The 10,590-nt window shown below is 61.3% G+C and overlaps 1 protein-coding gene across 1 annotated transcript; it reads left to right on the top strand.

Moving 5' to 3' along the window:
• Positions 1–7,650: 7,650 nt before the first annotated feature.
• Positions 7,651–10,517, top strand: MADCAM1 (mucosal vascular addressin cell adhesion molecule 1; the record flags this gene model as incomplete). The annotated part of the gene is made up of 5 exons (XM_084276164.1): positions 7,651–8,053; positions 8,324–8,590; positions 8,712–9,027; positions 9,404–10,071; positions 10,178–10,517. The coding sequence occupies 5 exons, from the start codon at positions 7,651–7,653 to the stop codon at positions 10,300–10,302; spliced, it is 1,779 nt and encodes a 592-aa protein (XP_084132290.1). The 3' UTR covers positions 10,303–10,517.
• Positions 10,518–10,590: the final 73 nt, after the last annotated feature.

Here is a 10,590-nt window from a genome sequence, read left to right as displayed (position 1 = left end):
TTCCCAGGTGGGAGGTGGAAGGGTTCTTCAGGAATCCTTTTCTAGAACTGGAAAGGGCACGTGGGAAATCCGGTTCCCCCAAGGGCTTGGAGCAACAGCTCAGCTCTGCTAAGCACAGTGCCAAAGCCTGGTTTCCTGAGAGAGGTCAAAAACCCCCAGCTGTTTATCTTCAGCCTTTTCATAAAGCATGTTGGTTTTTCCCCAGGCTCTTAACATGACTGTAGCTTGTTTTTCCCAGAAGATCCCAGTGGTGATGATTGAGATTGATTTGAACTCAGCAGTTTGGATTCCAGGTCGTGTTTCTGAAGGCTTTTGTTGTGTTGAAGAGGAGGGATTGCAGCCTCTGCTCTGTTTGGAGAGAGCAGCAGATGCTTGAACTTGAGTGTTGGGAAAGATGTGGAGACAAAGATCCAGGGAATGCTTGGTTGGCTCTGGATACACAGAGACAGAGGGCAGGGAGCTCTTGTTCTCATTGGAGTAAACCGAGGAGTGATGGCGTTGAGTAGTCACCCTGGAGGTAAAGGCTGAATGGGAGCACTTAAGGAATTGGTTGGTAAGGAATCGAGGCTGCAGTGGCCAAGAATCATCCTGTGTGAGTGGGGTGTGTGCTGCAGCCATCCTCCTCTGTCTGGGATCCCTCCTCTGTCTGGGATCCCTCCTCTGCAGGTTTGGTAACCCCTGGGGGAAGGCCGGAGGGGCGGGTGCGCTGCTGCTCAGAGCTCTGCAAGCCTCTGATCGTGCCTGATGCTGTGCCAGTGCAGCAGCCACTGCAAACACCCTTTGCCTCTGGGCTTCAGGGAAACACCCCCAGGTCAGCCTGGAGAGCTGGGTCCTCAATCTGGCAGCAGCAGTGGGAGCACTGCCTGTCCCTGCTCCATCCTGGCAGCACAGCTGGCCCCGTGCTGGGAGTGCAGGGGGACGTGAGCTCCAGGGTGTGTTTGGTGCCTGATCGCTCCCGTGGGCTTGTCAGCGGGGGCTGGTGAGTGTTGGCTTTGGACAGACCCAGTGCTGCTGTTTCCTGTGGTTCCCTACACGCCGGTCGGGTGTTGATGGCTTGGAAGCGCCGGCTGGATGAGCTGTGTCCTGTCCCTGTGCCGGCTGGTTACAGGGGGCGGGTGCTGGAGTGAAGTAATGCCCTCCTTTGAGGGGACCTGGAGGGAGCAGAGGTGAGGGGCTGGAAGGGGCTGCCCAGAGAGGGGGTGGGTGCCCCGTCCCTGGGGGTGTTCAAGGCCAGGTTGGCTGGGGCCCTGGGCAACCTTGTGTAGCTCCAGGCCTGGAGGTTGGTGTCCCTGCCTGTGGCAGGGGGTTGGAGCTCTGGGACCCTTGGGGTCCCTCCCAACCCAGACCAGGCTGGGATTCTGTGATTCTATGAATTTGGTTTGCTGTGCATTAATCCAGCTTGGAGCTGCCAGAGCAGGTCATTGTCTGTGTGGAGGGCAGCCTGAGGGTTTGCTGATGTGGATCTGAAGATCAGAGCTGGCAGAAACTCACAGTGGCGTGTGGTGACACTGGGTTTCCCGGGCTCGTTGGGGTGACGTGCCCCATTCCCAACCGTTACAAGGACGGGGTGTGTGCACAGCAGGCTCCTTTCCAAAGGAGATCCCATCACCCGAGGTCCAGGCAGCAGTCCCAGCTCTGTACTGCTCACAGAAATGCCTTTTAGACAGGAGCTCTGCCAGGTGCTTCACTCACACTGTATTGAAACAGACTGCAGCAGGTCTGTCCCTCCCCCGGGAACGAAGAGAGACGAATTGTGACCTCGGTCACACTGAGGCACTTGGAGCGTCCCGGTGGAGGATCGGGGGCTGTGACAGGAGATGAGTGTGGTTTATATGACAGGAAGTACATAGAGATATATTTTTCAAAGTCCTTTATCAAATAGTTTATTGAAACCGATGTGTTTCTAGTCTTGTTCCCTCTCAGCACCGCCGCTGCCTGGGGCACCTCAGCCTCCCATTCCCTTCTGACAGCAGAGCTATCCAGGCAAGCTTCCCTCCTCAGTCCCCATCCATCCTGGTGTGACACCCACATTTCCAGATGTGATGTGTCCAGCTTGTGAGTAGTGGAACTGGAGCTTCCTTGGCCCCCAAACACAGGGCCAGGCAATGCCACACATCACAGCCACATCCCCAGGCTACAACCTGCCTGTTGGAAAGGCTGTGCTGCGGTGGGGGGCTCTTTGGCTTCTGGGGGGAGGACACACAGCACTGGGAGGCCACACTGGCAGAGGGTATGGCACAAGCACCGATCGCAGTGCCACGGTGACCCGTACACAGGTCCCTCCCTGTGCTGGGACTGGCACTGGGACTCTGCACAGGGCAGGGCTGTCGGGCTGCTGTGGAGCTGTCACTTGTTCCAGACACTGGGAGCAGGTAGGAGCCCCATCCCACAACGCTGGGGTTGCTCTCACCAGGTTTGGTGGGGGCCCCTCAGTTAACCCCCCATCAGCACAGGGACGTGACCCACCACCGTTCTGCCTTGAAGTGACAGAGGATGGCTTGGGCCGAGCGGTGACACCCCTGGGACTACCAGACCCGAATGAAGAACGGCTCGTTCTGAAGGGCTGGTAGTTCTGCAGATCCCCCGGGGAGGCTGGACAGTCCCTACGCAGCGTTCAGCTAGTTTTGCCAATTTTTCTTGCTTTATAGTCAAATACAGCTTTTTTTAACAGACTCTTTTCTTAAACCCCCTCAGTGGCCACTGGGTCTGAGTGCCTGAGCCTGGCTGTTTGACATCACTTCCCAGAACTTGTCCACAGCAACAGGTTCAGGTCAGTAAATCAGTGCCCCGACCCAACCACCAAGATGCCGTCGCTGCCCTCCTGGAGTCCCAGTACAACCAGTGCCAGGCCAAGCGAGCTTAAACTGATCTTGTGGGATTAAAAATAACCTGTTGAGCCATTGCTTTCCCTTTTGCCCTTACTTTTACAGAGTCCTGACTTTTTACTTCACTGGGTTTTATTCTTTCCTCTGCACTGAATGGCCACGAACATCCTCGGTCGCCTTTAAACCGTGGGCGCGGGGTGAGCCTGTGTTCACCGAGTACCTCTGCTCCCTGGTTCCTATCGCGTGCAATGCTCTATCTCTTCTCTTTTTTTAAGTATTAAATGTATTTCTTTTGGTTCAGGTTGTGTTTAGAACTGGCTGATCTCCCCCCTCTGATGGATTATTTATTAAACTGCTGCTTTCCTGTTGTGTTGAAGTTCTCTTGTCCTTATCCTTCACCCCGCCTTGCCGGCAGCTTTTCCACCCTCCCAGCACTTGTTTGGAGTAAACTGAGCTGAAGAGGTTGCTACAAGAGCCTTCACATCGGGCCCTCTATGGTGATCTCCTGTCTCTTAACAGGCACAACCTGTCCAGTTACCTCTACCAGTTCCTGAGACCTGAAGGATTCCAGAGCAGGCAGGCTTGGTGCGGCTTCACACGCACCCACCCTCCGTCCTCAGAGAGCTAAAAGCAACCCAGGTTTCCACCAGAGCGTTACACAGAGTCACAGACTCACTGGGTTGGAAAAGACCTTTAAGATCAAGTCCAACTGTTCCTTTCCTATGCTAAACCATATTCCTGAGTACCCCATCTACCCCTCTTAAACACAGCCAGGGGCTGACTCAGCCCCTCCCTGGGCAGCCTGTGCCACAGCCCCACAACTCTGCCAGGGAAGAACTTTGCCCTCCCAGCTGAGCTGACCCTGCCCTGGGGCAGCTTGAGCCCATTGCCCCTTGTCCCATCTCCTGTCCCCTGGCTGCAGAGACCATCGCCCACCTCTCTGCACCCTCCTGGCAGGGCAGGGGAGGTGGGGAGAAGGTCTCCCCTCAGCCTCCTCTTCTCCAGGCTCAACACCCCCAGCTCCCTCAGCTGCTCCTCAGAGGGTTTGCCCTCCAGCCCCTTCCCCAGTGCTTCTCTGGACTCAAGGGCCTTGCTGTCCTGCCTGTAGAGTCCCTGTGCCCATCCCTGGCTTCTGCCTCCCCAGCAGCCTCCTCCTGGGGCAGGTTTTAGCATCCCACGGACTCACTAGCTTGGAAATGACCAACTAACCCACATCCCTGAGCACCTCACCTACCCCTCTGTTAAATCCATCCGGAGTCAGTGACTCACCTCCCTCCCTGGGCAGCCTGTTCCAGCGCCTGATAACCCTTTGGTGAAGGACTTTTTCCCGATCCCAGCCTCTCTTGTTTCCAGGCAGGTTTAATTTAGCTCTTATCTTGCTCCTTCAAACACTTCTCCGGGTGCTTGAGGCTGGTACTAAGTGAACAATATAATCACAAGAGGTATAAAGCCTCCGAGTCAGCTCTTGGATGGGATCTGGCCTTTGATGGCCGATATCCTGTAAGGAGCTGGAAGCACAAACCATCCCACACACACAGTGTGTTGCCTTTGCTGTATTTATTTCCTCTGGGCTTGAGCTTAGTTCTATTGTTTGTCTCAGGTTGTATCCCTTTGGAGATAAAGGGGTGGTTGGCCATCTTTCTTCTCTCCTCAAGGAGGCAGTTGCGGCGGCAGCGTGTGGCAGCCCAGCGTTGCTGTGATGAGGATGCTGTGGCTGTGCTGCTAGGGAAGAGGCAGAGCCAGGCTGTGGATGAGCCTCCTGGGGTTTATACCACACAGAACGCCTTCATCCTGTTCCAGACATCCTCATGAGCCCTGTGCCTTCTGACCCCGGGTGTGGGCAGTGGGGGTGATGACAGCCCAGGGTTACACCCCGACCTGTGGGGCTCTGGTGTTGCTTGTGGCAGCACAGGGGGTATCCTGTGCGGGGCCCAGCGCTCGTCCCTTTGGGGTTTGTCTCCCCGCTCAGCTGCGCTGCTTCCTGAGATAGAGCTCCGGACCCAGCAAGAGCCCCCCACTCCTGCCCCCGGCTCCTGCCCCTCAGGAAGAACTGGAATTGGCTTCCAGGAAAACCGGTTGGGCTTCTGATTCTTGAGAGCCATCGTTGCCGTCCCTCTGACCCACAAGGTTTCCTGTCGGGTGGAAAACCCTCCCAGAGCCTACGCTTGCTCTTTCCGCCCTGTGTCCTCAACCTGGGGCTCTCTCCTCACGGTGGGGCCGGGGGCAGCTACGTGAGGGTATCGCTGTGATGAAGGGAAGATTGTCCTGCTCCATTAAAGGAGGAACTGAGCCAACAGTGGAGCGGGAACATGGGGGGTGAGGGGATGCTCAGGGCCAAACCTGCTGCTGTGAGGTCCCGCTGCCGTGCTGCTCGGGGCTCAGATGAGTCCCCGGCCCCTCCCCAGCTCCATATTGGTGCCGTTAGAACTGGCCCTCATGGAGTTCATGGGGTTCCCACATCTCCAGTGGCCTCGGTGATCCACGCTGCAGAGGCACTGGTAACGTCCAGTGCTCCGCGAGCCCCGAACTGGAGGAAGTGCATCACCGGTGCTGGACTTTCTGGTAGCTATTAATCTCCTGGAGACTGATCCGGGAAGGCTTTATTGAAAGAAAGGGCTGAGGCATTAAGTGCTCAGCCTTGGGCCTGACACTGATTTATGGGCTTTCTCTGTCCTCGCCTGAAGCAGCGTGCTGAGAGGCACCGGGCGCGTGGGGTGCAGCAGGGGCCTCGCCTGGGGCCGCTCTCATGGGAACGGCACTCTGGTCCCTGGTGGCCGTGGACGCTTTGCCCTGGCTCATGGCTGGAGGCTGCGCAGCTCCGTGGCCCCCGGTGGGTGTGGAAAGGCCGGGGCTGATCCCCTGGGACCTGCTGGCCTCGTTCCACCCCAGCTCAAAATTGTACCGGGCCCCAGCCAAGGGCGGCTTCCAGGGCTTGGGTAATTTGGGGTTTTACCCTCTGTGTTTTGCCCCAACCCCCTGTGGCAGTGAGCGTGGCCCATGAGGACAGCGTTGCCCTTCCCTAAACTCTTCTGTGGTGATGTTCCAAAGCAATCCTTGCCCTAACGGGGTGACTTGTCGCTTGGGGTTCCCTCTGTAACTGCTGTGGCTGCACAGCCCTGACTGATCCCTCCCAGGTCCTTTGCTCACCCAACACCCACAGAGGGGTCACCGGTGGCCTCGTGCATCCAAGGGGGTGCTGCAGGAGCTGGAGGTGAAGCCTGAGCATGGCATGTGCATCCTTGGGCAGAGTATGTGCATCCTGGGCATGGTGTGTGTATCCCTGGGCACGGTGTGTATCCCCAGGCATGGTGTGTGTATCCCCAGGCACGGTGTGTGCATCCCTGGGCATGGTGTGTGCATCCCTGGGCATGGTGTGTGTATCCCTGGGCACGGTGTGTGCATCCCTGGGCACGGTGTGTATCCCCAGGCACGGTGTGTGCATCCCTGGGCACGGTGTGTGTATCCCTGGGCACGGTGTGTATCCCCAGGTACGGTGTGTGCATCCCTGGGCATGGTGTGTGCATCCCTGGGCATGGTGTGTGTATCCCTGGGCACGGTGTGTGTATCCCTGGGCACGGTGTGTGCATCCCTGGGCACGGTGTGTATCCCCAGGCACGGTGTGTGCATCCCTGGGCATGGTGTGTGCATCCCTGGGCACGGTGTGCATCCCCAGGCATGGTGTGTGTATCCCCAGGCACGGTGTGTGTATCCCTGTGCATGGTGTGTGTATCCCTGGGCACGGTGTGTGCATCCCTGGGCACGGTGTGTGCATCCCTGGGCACGGTGTGTGCATCCCCGGGCACGGTGTGTATCCCCAGGCACGGTGTGTGCATCCCTGTGCATGGTGTGTATCCCTGTGCATGGTGTGTGTATCCCCAGGCACGGTGTGTGCATCCCTGTGCATGGTGTGCATCCCTGTGCATGGTGTGTATCCCTGTGCATGGTGTGTGTATCCCTGGGCACGGTGTGTGTATCCCTGGGCACGGTGTGTATCCCCAGGCACGGTGTGTGCATCCCTGGGCATGGTGTGTGCATCCCTGGGCATCCCAGGTTTGCTGCTGGGAAGAGCCCGGTGACACAGGGCGCAGCCACGGCTGCAGCTTGACCGGTGCCAGAGCTGGGCCGGGGGCTCTGGCGGCCGCTGTAAACTCCGGGAAGTGGCTCTATTAACACAGGATGGAAGGAACAAAAACCCCAGACCCATTAATCACCCAGCTACAGCTGAATGTGCAAGATTCGCTGGTGGCTGTTTACAGAGCACTTCCCTTGCTCCGGGGCCTCCCGGACTGTCCCAGGATTAATTACCTGCCCTCCTGAAAGGATGCACAGCATGCTCAGTGCCCGGATCATTCCCAGATGGGGAAGGCACAGGTCCTGTGCTGGCTTCCCACCCTCTGTGACAGGAGGTGTGGGGTTGGGGATGTCCCCTCACCCCATCAGCCCTGCAGCACCTGCCACTGCCCAGCAGGATGGGATGGGGCAGAACTGGGACCATCTCTTCCCAGGAAGCTGGGCAGGAGCAGGGAAGTGATGCCAGACCTGCCATGAGACAGGCTGTGGGGATAGATAATGTGGGGTGATCAACATCCTCCCCATAGTAAAGCATCCTCCATTTATCCATAAACCAACACTCCCAGGGACACCCCCTCTCGTCCTTGGAAACACCCAGTTCTGGGAATAGATGCTGGTCGCAGCCCTGGGGAGCAGTGCCAGAGCCTGGACATCCCCTCCTCCTGCCCTGCACCTCTCCGAACCCCGTGGCTCAGGGATGGGCTCCTCCTGTGCTGACAGTTCCTCCCATGCTGCCAGGTCCTGGTGCCGGGTGATGGGGGTCCCTGCAGCCCCTTTGGGCTCTCCTGGGTTTGGGGCTGCCAGCGTGCCCCTGGGCTGCGGGGCTGGGTGTTGTGCAAGAGCTGAACTTGGAAGAAAATCAGAAACCTCCCTCTGGAAATACCCCTTGGGCCGGAAAGTCAAGGAGGCCCCCGGGAACGGGGCTTACGGGTCGAGGAGGGGGGTGGGCGGGCGGGGGCGGATCCTGCAGAGCTTAAGAAGGGCTGAGGATGGGGCCGGCAGCCAGGAGGAGACGGCCCAGCGGGAGGTGATTGCTCTTGGGAAGGAAGGAGAACCAGCCCTTGCTGCTGTGCTGCTGGGTCGGTGGGTGATGGAGCCGGCTCCTCTCCTCCTCCTCCTCTTCCTCCTCCTCCTCGGCTTGCTGTGGGGCTGCAGTGGTGAGTACCACGGGGGGCTGAGCACCGCCCATCCCTCAGCCCAGCGTCCTGCCCGGCTCTGCTCGCGGTGCTCAGAGCCACAGAGTGTGCCTGGGACTTGCTGGGGTGAGAACTGGGAGTGGGGGTGGGTGATGGGATGGAGCACCCGACTGTGACTGACTGGACCTCCCCCCCAAACAGGGGGACCCCCAGTGCTCCGTTTGCTTTGGGAACAGCTGGGTTTTGGGGGTGTCCCCTTCCCCAACCCCACTGTTTCCGCCTCCCTCCCAGGGCGACCCGCTGACGGGCTGTTGGTGATGCCACAGGAGCCGGTGGTGCAGTACGGGGGCTCGGTGGAGCTGAACTGCTCCCTGGCCTGTGCAGAGGGCACGGTGCAGTGGAAGGGGCTGGACACCAACCTGGGGAACGTCACCTCCTTCCCTACCCACAGCATCCTGCACATCAGCAGCGCCGTGGTCGCTATGGAGGGCACCAAGATCTGCCAGGGCAGCTGCCACGGGCAGCGCTACCAGCACGTTGTCTACCTGAAGGTCTTTGGTAAGTGTACCCCAGCCCCTCCCCATCAAAATCCTGCGTGTCCCCCCCCCCAAGGCAGCCTGCTGCCTCCTGGGGAACAGTGCCGAAAATTCCCTGTTTGATGCTGTGATTCCTCACCCAGCCATCCCAGACACGCTGCAGTTGGAGGCGGCCCCCCGAGCCCTGGAGCAGGGGCAACCCACCCGCCTGCTCTGCTCGGCGCAGGGTGTGTACCCGCTCTCGGGGCTGGTTCTCACCTGGTACCGGGGGGGCCGAGCGCTGGAGGCAGCCTTTGATGCCACGGAGACCGAGGAGGAGCTGTTTGACATCGTGTCCACGCTGCCGGTGGCCGGGGAGGAGGTGGACAACGGGGTGGAGTTCAGGTGTGAGGTGACGCTGAGCGTTGGGCACCAGACCTTCACCCGGGCGGCCTCTGTGGTGGCGAGTGCTGGGGGTGAGTGCTGGGGTGGGGGCTGGGGACCCGGGCTCACACGCTGCCCCAGCTGCACAGAGCTGACCCCCGCTGCCCTGTGGTGCTGGAGCAGAAGCTTCTGATATCTCTGCAAATACCCTGTCCCCAGAGAATCACAGAATCCCGGCCTGGTCTGGGCTGGGTTGGGGGGGACCCCAAGGGTCCCAGAGCTCCAACCCCCTGCCACAGGCAGGGACACCAACCTCCAGGCCTGGAGCTACACAAGGCTGCCCAGGGCCCCAGCCAACCTGCCCATCCCTGTCCCCATCCCTGACCCTGCTTGCCCCTCTCTGCCCCGGGGGTCCTGGGAGGATGGATGGGGCTGTGAGGGGTAACGTGTGACCTGCCGTGTTCACAGCCAGGACCGAGCAGCCGGTGGCCACATCCGCCTCCACGGGGAGACCCCTCAGCACGGTGACGGCCACAGCAGGGACCCTCAGCACAGCCGGGCCTGCGACCACCACAGCGCTGTCCCCAGAGCCAAGTGTCCCCACGCATGGTCCCGCGACAGCCCTGACCACCAGACTGCCTGAGCCTGACGCCAGGACTGTCCGGGCGCTGTCTGCTGCCAGCGAGCCCCCCTCCGCACCGCACCCCACTTCCCGGGCCCTGCTCACGCCCCGTGCCGTGGCACAACTGGCCACCACCGGCCCCGGCACCACGAGAGCCCCGGCCGAGGCGCCGGGGCCGGCTGCGGACAGCATCCCATCGGGGACGCCCCCGGGCAGGAGCGGGACGGGGCCGTCCGCGGGGCCGCCGTCGGGCTGCAGCCTGCAGATCCGGTCGCTGCCTCCCAGCGGGACGCGGGGCAGGGCCCTCCGCATCGAGTGCCGGGCGCGCTGCGCTGGGAACACCGGTGTCCGCTGGCTGCGGACGCCCGTGGCCCTCTCGCAGTACCGGGAGGAGGCGGCGGGCAGCAGCTCCGTGCTGCAGCTGGACCACGCCGAGCCCCGGCACCAGGGGCACTACCAGTGCGTCCTGCTCGGCCGCCGCTCCCAGGCGGTCAGCCTGCAGCTGGCGGTGTTGGATGGTGAGTGGTGGTCTGCAGCCCCCCCCCTTCCCTCCGCCCCCTCCCCGTGCTGCCCAGGCTGGGCCGGGCTCTGCTGCGCCCACACCCCCTTCTCCCGTCCTCGCAGATCCGCTCCGCACCGGCCCTGCCATCGCCGGGGGCACCATGGTCTCGCTGCTGGGGCTGGTGGTGGCCGCCATCGCGTCTCATCGCCTGTGGAAGCGGTTCAGGTCCCAGTATGAGCTGGCCTAGGGCCTGGAGCTGCTGCTGGGCACCCACGCGCCTTCCGGCCTCACCCCCGCAGCCACCCTGCGGGCGCCGGCCTGAGCCGGCCCCCGGCCCCCAGCAGCTGGTGGAAGGGGGAGCAGGGCGGGGAGCAGCCCCCGGCCCAGCGCCCGCGGCCCTGCGGCTGGGGCAGCTCGGGGCTCCCGCCGTGACCAGGGGCTGCGCTGCCCGGCGCCGGGGGGGGCCGGGCCTGCCGGGGGGCGGAGGGGAGACGAGCGGAGGGGCCGGCAGGGCCGGGGCACCGGGGGACGCCGG

This window comes from Gallinula chloropus (assembly GCF_964237585.1).
Source record: "Gallinula chloropus genome assembly, chromosome: 28".
Classification (NCBI taxonomy): Eukaryota; Metazoa; Chordata; class Aves; order Gruiformes; family Rallidae; genus Gallinula; species Gallinula chloropus.
The sequence above is the reverse complement of the archived record's forward strand: the minus strand, read 5'-3'. Positions and strand labels throughout refer to the sequence as shown.